The 18,587-nt window shown below is 36.3% G+C and overlaps 5 protein-coding genes across 6 annotated transcripts; 3 read left to right on the forward strand and 2 right to left on the reverse strand.

Annotated features, from left to right (window-relative positions):
- Positions 1–313: 313 nt before the first annotated feature.
- Positions 314–1,802, forward strand: AT1G72170 (MICOS complex subunit, putative (DUF543)). Its single transcript, NM_105875.5, has 3 exons — positions 314–528; positions 748–908; positions 1,495–1,802. Exons 1-3 carry the CDS (start codon positions 396–398, stop codon positions 1,507–1,509), a joined length of 309 nt encoding a protein of 102 aa, NP_565036.1. The 5' UTR covers positions 314–395; the 3' UTR covers positions 1,510–1,802.
- Positions 1,803–1,867: 65 nt separating this feature from the next.
- On the forward strand, positions 1,868–3,728 carry AT1G72175 (E3 ubiquitin-protein ligase RNF170-like protein (DUF 1232)). 2 transcript variants are annotated; one of them, NM_105876.4, is made up of 5 exons: positions 1,868–2,061; positions 2,531–2,730; positions 2,891–2,992; positions 3,107–3,158; positions 3,240–3,728. In NM_105876.4, the coding sequence occupies exons 1-5, from the start codon at positions 1,971–1,973 to the stop codon at positions 3,350–3,352; spliced, it is 558 nt and encodes a 185-aa protein (NP_565037.1). In that variant the 5' UTR covers positions 1,868–1,970; the 3' UTR covers positions 3,353–3,728. The 2 variants fall into 2 exon arrangements, with proteins under 2 accessions (NP_565037.1, NP_001323299.1); NM_001334517.1 differs by having other exon boundaries at positions 1,868–2,730; positions 3,240–3,641.
- Positions 3,729–6,812: 3,084 nt separating this feature from the next.
- On the forward strand, positions 6,813–11,423 carry AT1G72180 (Leucine-rich receptor-like protein kinase family protein). Its single transcript, NM_105877.3, has 4 exons — positions 6,813–7,168; positions 7,990–10,429; positions 10,533–10,741; positions 10,836–11,423. The coding sequence occupies exons 2-4, from the start codon at positions 8,067–8,069 to the stop codon at positions 11,195–11,197; spliced, it is 2,934 nt and encodes a 977-aa protein (NP_177363.1). The 5' UTR covers positions 6,813–7,168; positions 7,990–8,066; the 3' UTR covers positions 11,198–11,423.
- Positions 11,356–13,747, reverse strand: AT1G72190 (D-isomer specific 2-hydroxyacid dehydrogenase family protein). The gene is made up of 10 exons (NM_105878.4): positions 13,592–13,747; positions 13,323–13,461; positions 12,934–13,078; positions 12,702–12,829; positions 12,517–12,588; positions 12,304–12,421; positions 12,126–12,223; positions 11,951–11,992; positions 11,612–11,824; positions 11,356–11,519 (listed from the first exon to the last, which is right to left on the reverse strand). Exons 1-10 carry the CDS (start codon positions 13,687–13,689, stop codon positions 11,451–11,453), a joined length of 1,122 nt encoding a protein of 373 aa, NP_177364.2. The 5' UTR covers positions 13,690–13,747; the 3' UTR covers positions 11,356–11,450.
- Positions 13,748–13,751: 4 nt separating this feature from the next.
- Positions 13,752–15,403, reverse strand: AT1G72200 (RING/U-box superfamily protein). The gene has a single exon (NM_105879.4). The coding sequence runs from the start codon at positions 15,140–15,142 to the stop codon at positions 13,928–13,930; it is 1,215 nt and encodes a 404-aa protein (NP_177365.1). The 5' UTR covers positions 15,143–15,403; the 3' UTR covers positions 13,752–13,927.
- Between the last annotated feature and the right edge of the window lie 3,184 nt (positions 15,404–18,587).

Here is an 18,587-nt window from a genome sequence, read left to right on the forward strand (position 1 = left end):
CCTTTGTTTTTTGTTTCTTTTTTTGGCGTCCTGACACCTTCACTGCTCTACGAATCCAACCAACACTGTAAAAATTCTATTTTGTCTCAGTTAAAATTCTAATATAATCCAGTTGTTGGTTACAGTATTTTCCAAAACAATACTTTTAGAACCATATAACAATAATCTAAACCAAACAGAAAACTCAAAACTCGATCAGTTTTTTTTTTTGTTTTAAACAGCCTTAGTGGCCAATGTTTACGGCCCATCATAACAACATATTGGGCCTAAGTTAAGGCCACGTTTATTGTGGGCTCTATAGATCGGTAAAGTCAAGAAAAGGAAATCACGAACAACGGAAGAACAAAACTCTGAGCGAATCAATCAATCGGAAAAAGGAGATAGGTTTCGCGAAAATGGCGGAGAAAAAGGATAGTGTGCCACCGGAATACGATGTGAATGCTAAGTGGGACGCATGTCTCGATCTCACTGTCCGCCGCTTCGTTTACTCTTCCCTCGGCGGCGCATTTGCCGGTCTTCTGTTCTTCAGTTCGGTGTTTCTATATCTCCCTACTCGATTCTCGTTTTCTTATTACTTGCTTGTAGCTGTTTTATGATAGATGTGTAGTGTTATTACGAGAATCACTATGAATTAGGGTTTTAGAGTGTTTAATTTCTCCAATTTGAATCATATATTGTTCCAGTTCTTGAATTATTACTTGCCTTGAGATTGTTTTTGTGCATAATTTAGTTTCTGATTTTGTATAGGGAGTCCTGTTACAAGATGGGCATCGATTGCTTTAGGTGCTGGAATTGGTATTGGCTCTGCATATTCAGATTGTTCTCGTGCTTTTGATTCACCTTCTTCATCTTCAGCTAATTTAGCAGCTCCCAAGAATAATATTACAGAGACTTCTCCTGTATCTCAGGTTAGTTGGAATCTCTTTTGGTAAATGCATTTGTTTGGGGGAAGCAATGCATTAGTTTGGTACAAAATTGATACTAGGGAGAAGATGTTAAACTTTAGAAAGGTTATCGTTTAGCTGATGGATATAAGAAGTTAAGAACCAACTTCTTTGCAGATGATTAAAAGTAAATTGAGAAAGTTAAGCATGGCATTTGTTAAACTTTATAGTTCACTAGACATCTTGAGAATTGTCTTAAGATAACATATACATGTTTGTTAGCGTCGTAGTGATTGCTAATGAACTACGAATTGTTAAATAACGACTCATAGAGTACTAGATATCTATCCTTCTTTCATAGCATAGTTCCCTCTTGCAACTTCCATTGTTTGTAGTGTTCAATATAAGCAGAGTAACACAAGTAAAAAGCAGGAAAAAGTTATAATTGCAAATACGAGTGATGGTTAGTTCATGAGTGATCATTGTCTATGAGTACTAAAGATATATGTCGTTCGCCTGGTTTACCTCTGACGAATCGATCATCTTAAACCCATGAGAATGTAAAAGAACATAAGGTTGAATATTTTCTTTATTCTTCTTATTTTTGCAGGCTGCAGACGAGTAGACAATGTCGATAAAGTGGAAGTTAGTAACACATCCAATGATCGGGGTGTTCAGAAACAGAGCTATTATCATGCAATGCTTTGTTGAATTGTTTCCTAAACCTGCAAAGACAAGAGTCTATTGAGATAATGTCAAATGTAAAAACCTTTTTTTATTCGCTCTATCTCTCTCCCAGTGGTTTTGAACAAGTGAATACAAAAATGTTGCATCAATCACCCATTCTATTTTTTCAACCTCAACAAGGATCATCATGCCAACGACGTCGTTTTCATGTGTTGAAAATTTTCAAACCGGAAATAACCGAGAGGGTCCCACAAGAGCAATAATAATATTAAAAAAATATCGAACCAATCAGAGTTCCGATGGACCGCCATAGTCACCGACTAAAAAAACCAGCGACCACGTAAATCTTTGACGACGAGGAGGAGGAGGAGGAGAAGAATAAACGGAAGAAACTAAGAGATGAATAGTCCACCGGAGAACGATCTTTGTTCGATATGTCATTCCCACTTCACCGCTCCTTGTCAAGCCAATTGTTCCCATTGGTTCTGCGGTTTACCTCTCTCTATCTCTCTCAATCCTTTCGAGTCTTTGATTCGTTTCTCTTGTCTCTTCGCTAACTCTGTTCAATGAGATCGGAAATTTTTTGCCTGAATTTGTGCCCATTTGTTTTCCTTTTTGTCATTGACTGTTATTGCCTACGAGCCTCCTGAATCTTGATCGTTAGCTTTTGGTTAAAGATTAAATTTTGCCTTTAGAATCCAATCAGCATAAGTTTGTAATCTCAAAGTTCCAAACTTGAACAATTTTGTTTACCCTCTCTCTGCTTTCACTACCGATTACAGATTCTTGGATTTGGTTGAGTTCGGTGATTACTTGCTTAGAACATATAGATTTCTTGGCTTACTAGTTTTTTCAAGTCCACTGGTCTAATTACGAAGTTTGCGTGGTTTCATTGCAACGAAAGATTCTGCCTTTTCTGTGATCTGTCGCTCTAACTCTTCTTTTCACTTTGCTTTTAGGGAACTGCATTATGCTGGTGTGGAGGCATGGATCTACATTACAGCCATGTAAATGCCCTTTGTGTCGTCGTCATATTAGTTTGTTGGTTCCTTCAGAGGACACAATCAGAGACCGTAATGACGCTACAGTTAAGGAGGTTCTTGGTAATCTTGAAACTTACAACCGACTCTTTGGCGGGCGTTCAAGTAGTTTAGTTCAGGTATGTGTTCTATCTCTGTGTTTTAAGTTGCTTGTTTGGTCTTTTGTGGAAAAAGTGAATGTGTTTTAGTTTTTGAGATATATAAGACTTCCATGAATCCCCCCATAAGTAGGATTGTAATGTCAAATCGCTCATAAGGAAATTCTTATTCCCTTGGCAGAGGATGCAAGACCTGCCCTTCTTACTACGGAGGTTGTTGCGGGAAATGATGGATCCACAAAGAACGCTTCCACTTGTCATTAGGGCTCGGGTTTATATCGCAGTTAAGTTCGATGACATCTTGATCTCTCTGTTTATACATAGATTAGTCATGTTATGGGTAGTTACTGTTCCATTTGGTGTCAAACATGACGCAGTTTCTTTGTATTGGATGCAGATGATTCTCAGTGCTGTTTACATAATCAGTCCAATAGATATCATTCCAGAAGGTGATTTTTTTTTTAATCCTATGAATCTTTTCTTTGTCTCCCTGTCTTCTCACAAATCCTTTCTTAACTAATTTTTCTTAGGAGTTCTGGGGGTAGTCGGTTTGCTTGATGATCTACTCATAGCACTGATTTGTTTCCTCCATGTTGCTGCTCTGTACCGCTCGGTTCTCTATTTCCGTCATGCCGGTTCGTGAATCAATGAGTGTCTTTGACATTATACGTTGCAGTTCAAGAACTAGAGATGTGTGCTTACCTTTTCTTCTGTCTTTGATCCTTTCCCTTTACAAATACACAATTGTTCTGTTTAGCTAAGGAAAACTGAAATGTGTGATGATAAAGATCACAGCACAAAAAGCTTGGAAGTACATATCAATCATCTTCCTACCACTTCCTATACGCTAGTCTTTTTGACCCTTCCACTCAAATTTATCAATTATGGTTTCGACCGTTGACTCGAGAAACTCTGAGATGGGTCATGGTGATGGGAACAAAAACTTTACTTCAGTCTCTGTTCTCTCAGCTACAAATCAAATATTGAGTGGTCCTCTTCTGGAAACCTTGATAGGTCTTACTCTTACCTCAGTAGCTGCTGAATAGTCTTCACAGGTTTTTACGATCTTAGTATCCGTTTATTGGCCATAACCGATACGGTGTAGTAGATTTAAGAAGTTCTTTCGGAAGTCTCACACGCTAAAGGAATAACTTTGCAATTTACTCTAGTTTATCGATATTTCAAGAATCAAAAGATTACTACTCGATGTCTAGAAGTTTCCGCTATGTAGAAAACTTGGTTGTTTCAAAATGTCGTTTTGATGGTTTGGCCTAAAATTTAAAGTGGTTTATCCACTAGTAGTCTCTAAGTGTTGAACCGTAGAACAGATTTTCCATTTATAGAGAGACAATACAATGTGTCATAGATGAGTGGACCACAAGATAGAACCACAAAAAAAAATTTGTCTCAACATGGTCACACGTGCATAGTACACGTACAGCTTTCGTGGATTCTATTCACATGGTATCAATCAAAAACACATACGCGTGATAGACTCATCTTTTTCATGTGCATGTCCCGAAAGTGACGTTGCTCCACTGGAACTCACCGCCTAAAAATCCCATCTTCAAAACGTTTCTCTTGGCCCTCGATATAAATGCATTGGTTACCAAATTGTCGATATTATTGCTTCAATCATGATTCGGCTTCATTGGTATATCCGTATATATCCCTTGTCACGTAAGGCAAACACATAAAATATATGATAAAAACAAAAATTAATGGAGTTGAATTTAGTGTTACCTATAACGGGTATTAATTATACAAAAGTATGTAAATTAGTAAAATAGTGAATCGCCCATGAAGTTGCATAATCTTGTCTTGTAAACAAATGTATTGTAATGACGTGACGTTGTGTTAGTAGAGGTATGGAGACAGATATGCTCTTCTGATCAGTTTCTCGTCCGATCAATATTATTATCATTGTGGGACGGTCCTACTCGACAAATTATAGAGACACCCACGTTTACATTATTGTAAATATTTATATTTTTAGCTAACTTCGGGCCTACTGTCACTATTTGCTAGCTATATTTTCTTCAAAATGAAACCGTCATCTATATTCAATGTCCTGTTTCAAATAAGCTCAAAATATTTTGGTCAAAATTACCTTTACTTGATGGAATTTTGCAATGCTTGATACATTATGTTTATGCAATTTTATGGTGCATTATTATATGTATGTAAAGTATCTAATTTTTAAGTATACTCAACAACGAATAACTAAAACATAGATCATATCTAACACTAGTGTTTGTCTCTAGCGATAATAAAACTTTAAATTCTCTAATGTCTCTACCAATAGAATATTTTTGTGTGATATATATGTATATATAGAGCAAACAATGTGGAAAGCGACTGGGAAAATAAAGGAACCAAATGAGAAAGGGAAGGGATACAGCTGGGGAAGTCAACATCCAAATCAAAGATCTTTTGATTCTCACTCACATATCCCTTTATTAAACCGTATCTCTTCCCATTTAAACCGACACAAGAAAATTTATTAGGTATCACGGTTAATACTTTATTATTCAGTAGAAAGTATTAGTATTTAAACAACTAAAGAGAAGTTTTTTTTTTTTCTTGCAATAGCTAAAATTCCATTTTGTATACTCTTAAAAAAACTATGTTAGTATTATTGATTTTGGCCAAATGTATGGGGGGATTTTTTTTTTATAGTATTCTCATCTACTTTTTGTTTTTGTTATTGACTGTCTCTGATTTCTTTCTCGTGTATTGTCTCACTTTTTAAATCATTATCTTAGATTTTTCTTAATAAAATAAAGAAGCAACATACTATATACTATTCTAACATGTAGGATGATAACCTTGTAAGGGCCATAACTTTATGGAATTTCATTTGTAAGTTTGAATAATTACCAATCGAGTGAAGTGAGCATGAAAACAAAGTGATTCAGTGAAAGGGGTACATTTATAACCACATAATCATCATATACTAACCATTTCACTATCTATTACCGTTTCTAAATATTTTACTGTATTATGGTCCTTTAATTTGTGTTTTAACTTTTAGTGGCTAAACGATGCCATAGGACCCAAGGCCATCACACATTGATATCAATCAGAAAGAGAATAAGCAATTATAAGTTTTCATAATAAATATGTGATATAAAACTTGGAGATAAATCAGAATGGGATTCGGAGCATAAGGGGATAACATTAGAGAGATGGATGTAGAAAGAAAAGGACATTGAGTAGGTTAGACGATTCTTATCAAACTTCACTTAAAAGGGTAATCGACCCAACAACATTTTAGTTCTCTCTTTCTTTTTTGGTTCTTTAATTTTAATTTATTTTCCAGACTGTAAACGAATATTAACACTACAGAAGAAACCAAAAATGTTTTTTTTTTCGGCCTAACTATTTGGGATCAATACGATTCGTTGCTTATTTTTTTCTAGTAACCTTCATAGGTTTCTCCAAGCTTTCATTATTTATTGTAATTGATCTCCACTTTAAAAGTAAAATCCAATAAATCAGCATTTCCTAATTATATACTAGTAATATTTTTTCACTTTTATTTTTATCATCTTATATATAGGAACTATATGAATGTAAATGTTTTCACGTAACGTTTTGGACATATACAACTAGTAGTTGCTACTAATTCCAATAGGAACAATTATCGCTATGACAAAAACAAATATCAAATAAGATTATTTTCCAGACAATGACGTATCATTATAATAATAAATTTTAAAATGTTTTATTACAATGAATCTCCACTTATTATCAATCCATCTAGAAACATTAACCGAAAGATGAATGTTTTTCTACATCCATGAAACTAATTTTTTAGGTCAATGTCTGTTGTTGATCCTCTTTTATATATTAGAAAACTATATAAGCACCGTTGGATTTTCTTAACCTGAGAGCGACGCTAACTATAAAGAAAGATCATCATAACATATTATATGTCAAAATCAGTATAGTCAGATGATTTTTATTAACTTTAAAAGTTTTTACAACTTTCACGAACATGAATTGTATGGTGAGAGAAGCTAGCTAGAGAAATAGTTGATTTTTTGATAAATGATTTAACCTTTTTGGCTCCAAGTCTCGACGACAACTTTCTCTTGTCTCTTCTCACTTCTCTTTCCTCTCTCCTCTCTTCTCAAATCTCTCTCTCTTTCGTATTTCTTGGAGACATCTTTCTCTGGAACTGTTCTTCATCGAATTCTATCTTTTGAGAGAAACTAAATTAAGTTGATAATCGAAGAACTTCCTCGAAATTAGGACTTCTTCTGCTTTTTGTTGTTTCCTAGAGATTTTCCTAGAACGTGGTCCAAGAAAATCACACAAAAAGGTTCATTCCTTTTTTCTTACCAGAAACCACAAATCAAAATCATCTCCCCTGTCTTTGTTTGAAATCTCTCAAATTTAAGAAGGATCATCCATTCACTAACCTGAGATTTTGGATAGGTTTCATCTATTTCAGGTACGATAATTCTTCATTATATTTTGTTTAATCCCGTTGCTTTTCTTGGTTTTAAGTTTTGAATCTTTAAGCCTCACATATTTGTTTTCTTTACTCAATCTAAGGTTGTTTTATTTCCAAAGATTTAAAGGATAGATTCTGTGAAAAAGTTTCTATAAATTTCAAATTTTCAAATGTGTAGGTTACTAGCTCTACTAATAACATAATTACTTTATCCACTAACTACAATCTGCATGACTCATTTTTAACTTGATTGTTTATTTAATTACCTTTTTAATCATTAATCCTTGATAGATACTCAATTCTCAATGTTGTGTTGTTCTTTTTTCATTAAAATTCAATGCTTTTAAAGTTTATATTCACAGATTTAGAAGGAGAGAGAGAGAGTAAAGATAGATCATTTGCTTTACTTTCAAACAAAATAATTAAGAAACTGAAAATTTAGGAGAAGGATAATAAACTTTCTGCACTGTAATGAGTACCTTTAAAGCTCACTTTTGGAGTTTGTGTACTTAAGCAAGCTTAATATGTCCATCTACCATACATGATGTATAAATGTATCACAACTAATTTATGATTTATACAAAACTGTTCACAAATCACATGCACCCATTCTTCTTACAAAATCTTTGCTATGATTGATTTTTTATATATATAGTAATATACGTGCATAGAATATAATAATAATAAACAGTAAACACAATTGGAAAACCATAATACTATGAAAATCCCATACATTAAAATATCAAATTTATTTTGAGTGGATTATTAATTGTATAGTGGTTAGTTTGTTGATTTCATATCTTTATTTTTCTATGTAGGTGGGAATTCCAGTGCATCGACCATGATCAACACCTAAACTACAAATTGACCGTTTTGCCCTTGGGAATCACTATAAATGTCGAGAAGACCAGACCTCCTACGTGGCAGCGTGGTCGCCACCGTGGCTGCCACGTTTCTCCTCTTCATTTTCCCGCCGAATGTTGAATCGACCGTTGAGAAACAAGCTCTGTTTCGCTTCAAAAACCGCCTCGACGACTCTCACAACATTCTACAATCTTGGAAGCCTTCCGATTCACCATGCGTGTTTCGCGGCATCACATGCGACCCGTTATCCGGCGAAGTCATCGGTATTTCTCTAGGAAACGTAAATCTCTCCGGCACCATTTCTCCATCAATCTCAGCTCTCACAAAGCTCTCTACGCTATCGCTTCCATCTAACTTCATCTCCGGAAGAATCCCGCCAGAGATAGTCAACTGCAAAAACCTTAAAGTTCTCAATCTCACCTCCAACAGACTCTCCGGAACAATCCCAAACCTTTCTCCTCTAAAGTCCCTAGAAATTCTCGACATCTCCGGGAATTTTCTTAACGGAGAGTTTCAAAGCTGGATTGGGAATATGAATCAGTTGGTTTCTCTCGGTCTTGGCAACAATCACTACGAAGAAGGTATAATTCCTGAGAGTATTGGAGGTTTAAAGAAACTTACTTGGCTGTTCTTAGCTCGCTCCAACTTGACCGGGAAGATTCCAAACTCGATCTTTGATCTGAATGCTCTCGACACTTTCGACATCGCGAACAACGCAATCTCCGATGATTTCCCAATCTTAATCTCAAGATTGGTAAATCTCACCAAGATTGAGTTGTTCAACAACAGCTTAACAGGTAAAATCCCTCCGGAGATAAAGAACTTGACTCGTTTACGCGAATTCGACATCTCTTCGAATCAGTTGAGCGGGGTTTTACCTGAAGAACTCGGAGTTTTGAAGGAGCTCAGAGTTTTCCACTGTCATGAAAACAACTTCACCGGCGAATTTCCTTCTGGTTTCGGCGATCTAAGTCACCTCACTTCTCTTTCGATTTATAGAAACAACTTCTCCGGTGAATTTCCGGTTAACATCGGCCGGTTCTCGCCGCTCGACACGGTTGATATATCTGAAAACGAGTTTACTGGTCCATTTCCAAGATTCTTATGCCAAAACAAGAAACTACAATTCTTGCTCGCCTTGCAGAACGAGTTTTCCGGCGAGATTCCGAGATCTTACGGCGAGTGCAAATCTCTATTGAGACTAAGGATTAACAACAACCGTCTAAGTGGTCAAGTTGTTGAAGGATTCTGGTCTCTACCGCTTGCTAAGATGATTGATCTCAGCGATAACGAACTCACCGGAGAGGTTTCTCCTCAGATTGGACTTTCAACAGAACTGAGTCAGCTCATTTTACAGAACAACAGATTTTCCGGCAAGATTCCTCGTGAGCTCGGAAGATTGACTAATATAGAGAGGATTTATCTGAGCAACAACAATCTTTCCGGCGAAATTCCGATGGAAGTTGGAGATTTGAAAGAGTTATCATCTCTGCATCTTGAAAACAATTCATTAACAGGATTTATCCCTAAGGAATTGAAGAATTGTGTCAAACTTGTTGATCTGAATCTCGCTAAGAACTTCTTGACCGGAGAAATCCCTAACAGTTTATCTCAGATTGCTTCTTTAAACTCGTTGGATTTCTCAGGGAATAGGCTAACAGGTGAAATCCCGGCGAGTCTTGTGAAGTTGAAGCTGAGTTTCATTGACTTGTCTGGAAATCAACTTTCAGGAAGAATACCACCGGATCTTTTAGCGGTGGGAGGATCCACCGCGTTCTCACGTAACGAGAAGCTCTGTGTTGATAAAGAGAACGCTAAAACAAATCAGAACTTGGGGTTGAGTATTTGCAGTGGCTACCAAAACGTGAAGAGGAATAGTTCACTCGATGGAACACTCTTGTTCTTGGCTCTTGCAATTGTTGTGGTAGTACTAGTGAGTGGTTTGTTCGCGTTGCGTTACAGAGTTGTGAAGATACGTGAGCTTGATTCGGAAAACAGAGATATCAACAAGGCGGATGCGAAGTGGAAAATCGCGTCTTTTCATCAAATGGAGTTGGACGTTGATGAGATTTGTAGATTGGATGAAGATCATGTGATTGGATCTGGAAGTGCAGGAAAAGTGTACCGTGTTGATTTGAAAAAAGGTGGCGGGACAGTGGCGGTTAAGTGGTTGAAGAGAGGAGGAGGAGAAGAAGGTGATGGAACAGAGGTCTCTGTTGCGGAGATGGAGATTCTTGGAAAGATTAGACACAGAAACGTGTTGAAACTCTACGCTTGTTTGGTTGGAAGAGGTTCTAGATATTTGGTGTTTGAGTTCATGGAGAATGGGAACTTGTATCAAGCTCTTGGCAACAATATTAAAGGCGGTCTACCAGAACTGGATTGGCTCAAAAGGTACTCTCTAGTCAATAAGAACCAGTTTCAAAATGGTTAATCATGGATCCAAGATTATAAGAAAGAAAAGTGATTAATTTGTCCCTTTTTGTTGGATAAACAGATATAAAATTGCGGTGGGAGCGGCAAAAGGAATCGCATATTTGCATCATGATTGTTGTCCACCCATCATTCACAGAGATATAAAGTCAAGCAACATTTTACTTGACGGAGATTATGAGTCGAAAATCGCAGATTTTGGAGTTGCAAAAGTTGCAGACAAAGGATATGAATGGAGCTGCGTTGCTGGAACTCATGGCTATATGGCTCCTGGTGAGTTTCCAACTTAACTATAAACTTTGGTTCACAAGATGAAAACTGGGAACTGATTCTTTTTTGTTGTAATTGTGTGATATGATCACTGCAGAGCTGGCTTACTCCTTCAAGGCAACGGAAAAGAGTGATGTGTACAGCTTCGGTGTGGTTCTTCTAGAGCTAGTTACCGGTCTTCGGCCTATGGAAGACGAGTTTGGAGAGGGGAAAGACATTGTTGACTATGTCTACTCTCAGATTCAACAAGATCCGAGGAACCTTCAAAATGTTTTGGACAAGCAAGTTTTGTCCACTTATATAGAAGAAAGCATGATTAGAGTTCTGAAGATGGGTCTTCTCTGCACTACGAAGCTCCCGAATCTCAGACCGAGTATGAGAGAGGTCGTGAGAAAGCTTGACGACGCTGATCCCTGTGTCTCCAATTCTCAAGACACAACTGGAAAGATTACAGTATAGATTGATGATTCACCTACCACGTTTTAGTTATGGTTAAGACTAGTCACTGGTCAAAGAAGTATCAGTTTGTTCGAGACTTGAGTAAAAGTACGAGAGATTGGTTTTTGCTTATTTACTAATCCGTTGTACTAAAAAGTTTGCAGTGAAAGGTCGGAGTTATCAGAAAGAGACTTGGATTAATTTATATTAACTACTGTGGGTGTGTGTTACAGGATATTATTCTTGTGACGATAATACACGAAAATGTTACCTCTTAATTGACGAATTCGATTCCGGTGAGAGGAAGTCCTTCATGCAACTGAAGCGCGAGGTCTCCGACAATCTACATTTAACAACAGTAAGAGTTTAGAATCCATTTCCAACCAAATGCAGAAGACATATCAGAAAGAGTGAATCTTCCTTGGATGAGTTTACCTTGGCCATGGACCTATATGAATATTCGGTAACTCCAGCGACATGAGGGGTTATTATAACGTTTTTGAACTTCAAAATAGGATCATTTGGATCAAACGGCTCAGACCACGCCACATCAATCCCAAGGCCTCCTAGATGACCGGACTCCAGATTCTGGAAAGCTGATTCATAGTTAATAAGACCACCTCGGGCAATATTTACAAGAAGAGCACCCTGAAACAACCAAAGAGAAGTCAACAGTCACCAGTAATCACAAAATAATTCAACTCCGTTGACGACAAAAAAAAAAAAAAAAAATTCAACTCGGTTTTTCCAAATATGAATAGCCCCGGTAATCACCTTTTTCATTGAGCATATGAACTCCTTATTCACTATTTCAGCCTGAAAATGTCATCATGTAGAAGAAACAATAGCCATATTATCTAAATTGCAGATATATTTTTCACTGCCAAGAACAACTCTTCATATTCATTTGCTTGACAAGTTTATGATGAAGGAGAAGTGGAAATATTACCGTTTCTTTGTTGAGCCTCAAACAAACAACGACTATATCGGCTTTGCCAGCGAATGTGTAAATGTCTTCATGGCTACCTTTCTCATCAACTAGCCTGGCTGAAGATATAAGTTAACAAATTACTAGACCTCAGGATGGTTTGTCAAGGCAAACAGAGGAGTTAAAAGAGAACCCATACAGTCTGAGTCGACGATAGAAGCAGGCCAGAATCTTTTCGTGGCTATTACTCTCGACCCAAATGGCTTCAACCGTTTAGCCAGCTCTATTCCGATGTTTCCATATCCTAAGATAAATACCTGTATAATAGAAAGAAAGAAAAACAAACAAACTTTGTTTAGGGATATAAGCCAAAAGATATCTAATGCAGATTTAAGATCACTCTAAGACTCACAGTTTTACCAAGAAGCGTGTCACCGGTTGGTTCTCCAAGTAGTCTATTTCTCAGAGATATTTGCATTTCGTTCTGCAACATGTCGTACGAATTACCTTTAGCTAAGAAAGAAATATCAGAACTAGCACTTGAGACACTTAAGAGTTATACTAATGGAACCATACAGAGGCAAATCAAATAAACACCTGTTTCTTAAGAAGTCCCAGCATTAGATATATAGCCATCTCAGAGCAAGATGCAGCATTTCCAGTACCCTCACTAGGAATTCTAGCGACCTTAATCCCATGTTTAGTAGCAGCATCAATGTCAACACCTTCACAAGTAAATGACTTGAAATAGTTAAGTAAAATTGCAGCTTAAGATGAGTCCATTTATGCTCTATCGAGTATTAATGCATAAGAAAACTGAGACAGATACCGTCGAGACCAACACCGTACTGCATAATAAGCTTTATGTTGCTTGCACGAGATATAACATTTGAATCCATTTGCATAGTCATTGCCACACATATATGATAGTTCTTAATAACCTCAGGGACATCGCGGTAATGGACAACATCAACCTATATGAACCAAAACCATACAAAACAAACAATAACCATCTCAAAAATAAGAACTTTTTACTGATAGTGAAAACTAGTAACACCACCACATGATTTATACACAGTTTAAAACCAAAACTCAAACACTAGCATCTACACAACAATAAACTAGTCTAGGAGAGTCAAGTTTTCAACTTTACTCATTGGTAGAAGTAAAGTTATCAACTTTACTAAATTGGTAGAAGAAATCAAATAGCTTTTGTACCTTAATAAAAGGGTAAGGTTGCAAGTATTCTCTGGTGAAATTGTAGGAATCAGGGAAGTGAGGACCGCAGAATAGAACACGAGTTACATGCATGTCTTCTTTCTCAACTATTCTCTCAATCTTAACCACTTTACTTTGCCTAACCAACATCCAATTGAAATTTGACTCAGACACTCGACTTTGTACAAAACACAGGTTCCCAGAGAGGACATAGATCTACAAATTCGTATGTATAAGAATCTGGAACAAAGGATGAATTTTTTATTCACCTGGAGATAGAGCGAGCTTGGATAGAGTAGAAGAGCGAAGCGACGCTTGAGTTTCTGCTTCGTAACGTAGCTTTTGCGATTTTAAACATTATCGTCATCACTCAGATCAACATTAGCAGCAACGGTTGATGTTTTTTCTTACTTGATTCAGGACTTTTCATAATTCAATACGTATCCCGTATAAATATCTTTATTTATAATTTATCCCCAAAATTTCATAAATGTCGTATTAAACCATAATTCGTATGTTCGATTGTTCCGGGACATTATAATTGAAACTGAAAAATGCAGAAAGAAAATAAAGATATGTACAGAGACACTTTCTCAATAACCAAATTATACAGTATTTGACGGAGTAGCATCACAGGAACGAAGGTGATCCGAAGAATTTTCCCCGACGTTGTTGTTCTTTCCAAGAAATAATCGATCGAACGGCGATCGCATAGCTAGAAGCAAACTTTTGGGTGAACTAGCACGCACCTTATCACCACCACTGCCACCTGGAGACATGTGATTGATCGAACTTGTCCGGTACGGAGGAGTTATGGAGAATGGTCTTCGATCTAACCGGCCATCTTGGTCGAACCGTTCATAATAAAAATAATTTCTCTCACTCCCTAAGCTCCCGGTTCTATATCCTCTCGTTGAACTCATCACCTGAGGTAAGGCCACATGAACTTTTGAAAGGTTGGGATTCACTAACTTATTATGTATGTCTTGTGGTAATCTAAGCGTGAACCGGTCGAGATTCTCTGAATGTTGACCGGTCCGGTCAGAATTCGTGAACATTCCAGCTAAATTCCATCCGGTCGACATAGACCTACGTGGCATGCTCTGGTTACAAGTTAACGCCACTGACTCAATCAATCGCGCATCAGGAGAACCTAAAGATCTAATCCGATCACCGTTCGGATCAGAACCAGGAGGATCGTTAACTAAACCAGGTATTTGAATAGAGACTATGGATTCACCCGGTACGGGGATAAGATCAGCGCGGCAAAGAGGACACGTGGTGTGAGAGCGGAGCCAAGCGTCAATGCAACCAGGATGGAACACGTGGCAGCATTTAGGAATTAAACGCAGCGTTTCATCGTCTTCGAACTCGTTTAAGCAAACAGAACACTCGAGTGCTTCTTTGCCGATCCTAAGCGTCTTCACGGTGGAGTATTGGAAAGTTGGAAAAGTCTCGATGATCGACGCGTCGAGCCCACGCGCCTGTTGCCGGTTCGTGGCAAGCCAGTTTCCGGCGTCGTTGGGGTTTCCATAGTCCATCCCCATGACTCGCTCGAGACATCTTCGGATATAGACTGAGAAAAACCCAAGAAAGAAGAAAACACTGACGAGGACGATCATGAGTATTGCCATGGTTGGGTCAAACCGAGAGCTATCTCCGGAAACGTCTGAACCACCGTGAGTGGCTTGACCCGCGACGAATTTAAATCCACCGTGGCTGGAGAGGAGTAGCAGAAAGAGGAGTAGTTGTAGAATCGAGCCATGATCATGACCACCGATGATTGAACGGTTGAGATTGGTTCTACCTTTGGGGTTCATGAGGACCAAACTTTCGTCAGTTTGGCTCTCCGGTCCATGCAATGAAAAACAATAACTTGTCTATATTTCTGTTTTCTTTTGAAGAAAATAAAATAAAATATGGTGTGTGGAGGAACATTAAGAGACTACGATTTGAGGTTGCTCAATGGTTACAAAGAGTTTGTGGTTGGTAGGTTGACTTTGAAGTTTGAACAATAGCACTATTTAAAGATGTTGCATCATAATTAATGAATATGTTTTTGTTTATTTGGTTGACAGCATAACTAATTAATAATTTAGATATAACATTTTTGTATAAAATACTATATGATATGATTGTTATGTTTCCGTCAAGAAGTTGGGATGTATTTATCAATGAAGCAACCGGTTAGTGCAAATATCGCCAAGATTTCTTAATGTGATGGTTCTATAATTGTTTAGTTTCTTCGTAAATCGTAACCATGCAATTCCAATATTCCAGCCTTATCACACTTTAACGCTAATGCCTTTTGTTTCACTACTAAAATTTGTAAACAATCAATATGAGTGAATCAACTTATCGAATTAAAAACCATAATTTTTTTTTTTTACAAAGATTTTGATGTATCATAGAACCACTATGGTAACCTCTGGAAAAACCAGTGGGGTGTGTGAGATGGTGGCTATTTGGTCAAGTAAGATTTAAAAAGTTGCATGTCTGTCAGAGGAAAATGCAGTTTGTACAATGGAATTGTAACGCAATTACGCATGAACGTTTCACGTTGACTAACAAAATTAATTAAATTAGTGAAAGTGATCACTAATTTGTCTTTGCATCGTGCTTCATCCCATGTCGTCATCACGTCGTTGTCCAATTATGGGTTATGTTCTTATATACAGAATAGGACTATAGGTTGCATCCATGCTATCGTGTAATTATCTTTAAAAATAATTAGGTTTTGGTTAGTCTTTTAGAGCCTCTATTTGATCATATCCTTTGGGATAATGATTGGATATGGGATGTAGTGACTTTTACGACGGGCTGAAAATAATATATACATGTATAAAGTAAGAATGAAATGAACATAATTTGATGACCAAAAATATGAATATATAAAGTTTTATTTATCGGATCACTTAAATAACTATAAGGTACCGTCTGCAATGTCTTCTTCCTGTATTTTATTAACAAAACTGTATACTTAATTTTATACAATATTATCTTTTGTTGAATACGTTATAGATTTATGTATAAGATAATAACACATTAATTATGATGTGATATGGATCTGAATTTGGATGGTGACACAACAGTTAGCAACACTTGTATATATATAACACAAACCATTAGATTACAATTATGGATAATTTTATTTTAAATTTTAAATTTTTTGAATTATATAATATACAAGTCCTTGCTAATCTTTTGTTGATTTGAAAATCCGACTGTTTAAACATAAGAATATGTGGATGTAAGTAGAACTGTGAAAGTGTGCAAAAATTATTATAACTAGTTAACAACAAATATGTATAAGGAAATTTGGAATTCAAATTTTATGCATGTTGCTGAATATATGGCAGATTAGTGATGGTCCGAAGACCCATCTGGGTAATACGAAAGGCCCGTAAAGTTTATATGCATCAGTGTAGGCTCATTAGGCTATTACTTAATCGTGAGCCTCAAATAGCGTCTATGACTAGCAGTCGCATGGATTGATATGTCTGGTGTACATTGTGCACTGTTATCAATCCTCTGACGAACAGTGTCTTTTTTTTTTTGAACCTCTGCCTCTCATTTTAATTTGCACTATTATTTTCTAATGAAATGGAGAAAGATCGTTGAAATTAATGGAGAAAGTTTGGACAACAAATATTTAAATGTTCCCATCATTTGATTTGCTATATTCTTTTGGGAGACAAAAGCCGAAAGAGAAGATTTAATAGCAAAAGAAAATGCCGGTTCTTGTCATATGGTTTTGCTTACAGCGTAGATATATATTTTTTCCTTATATTTTCGAATGAAGTGAAAAATATATTATAACACTATATTATGACTACTATTTGTAAACACCTTGAGGATTAATTAGGATTGTAAGTTTAACAATCAAATGAGTTGGTAATGCATGAAAGGATTAGGCTATGAGGCAATGGGCCGGGTTCAAGACTCCAAACCGTGTTTTCTTCAACAAAAACAAAATTAGTATAAAAAGTGAGTTTTATGAGCTAATCCAGCTGCAGCAAGCCATGATCTCAAACTAAATACTATCGCTAATATTCTTTCTTTCTTTTTATCAAAAAATATTCTTGTTGTTCTCCTTTTGTTTTGAGCTTATATTGTGAATGAAATATATTAAACAAGACTCCAAATATAGATTGTGGTTTTCTAAAATCTAGATATTAAAAACAATCACTCTAGTACGTATGCGCCACAGGAAATTATGAGTTTAAACCGACGATGCATGTCTATCGCTATCTACAAAAAATTATATAATAACTAAGTTTAGAATATTAGTTAATTGCTCAAGAAAAACATATACAGTATAAGTTTAGAATATGAACACATTACACATGCTTCGAACAAGTACAGTCCTCGAATTAGAATTTCAGGTAGCGGAGTTTCCGCTTAAACCACATGCTAGCTAATCTTAGAGATTTGTTTTAAAATGTAGATTAGGCTGTTTGTTGCCAGGATGCTTCGTTGTAATTAGCTATTTCGTTTTTTAAATTATCACCAAAGAATAATGTATCCTCCGATATTAATAATAGCAAACGGCAAATTCACGCATTTTCGTGAATATGACGTGGCAAGAGTTCTCTTGCTATATATAGATAACAAAACTTTGAATGGAAAATCTAGTCTACGTTAGCGATTAATCTCAGAACGTCTCTGTAGATTTATGTAGTCCGAGTTCATACTTGGTTTAATTGTCGCTTTTCAAAAACAATTAATGTTATTTTGATTACTAATCAGACTAATTTTCCGAATCCGAACGTTGAAATAAGATGTGTTAGAAATCATCCTTTTTCTAATTACACGAATTATAGCATTAGGTGGGATTTGCTTCCTGCATGCGTTAAAGATCGTTATTTTCTTGATAGAGAAACGTGTGTTTTTAATTCTTTTTTTCACTTAAATCTAAATCTGAAAGTGAATTATGTATACGTTTCTATTAAGAAATATATAACGATAACTTTAAAAATGTATCAGTATTCAGTAACCATGAAACGTATTTTTCATCCTTATAAATGCTACTAAATTGTAAAATTAGCTCCTTCGAAGTCGTAAACCCAAATCTTGATTCATGTTGATAGGCCATTGGTGTATAAATATATAATCTTCCTACTTCACTAAGGCTCATAGTGTAGATACGAGTTTTGCACGTAAGAAGTTTTATGAAAATGCACGTAGATAGCATTTATCAGACTAGTGTATTATTTGACTTTTAGCAGATCATTTCACTTTTTTTTTTACAAGTGCAATAAGACC

This window comes from Arabidopsis thaliana (genome assembly GCF_000001735.4).
Source record: "Arabidopsis thaliana chromosome 1 sequence".
NCBI classification, from domain to species: Eukaryota; Viridiplantae; Streptophyta; class Magnoliopsida; order Brassicales; family Brassicaceae; genus Arabidopsis; species Arabidopsis thaliana.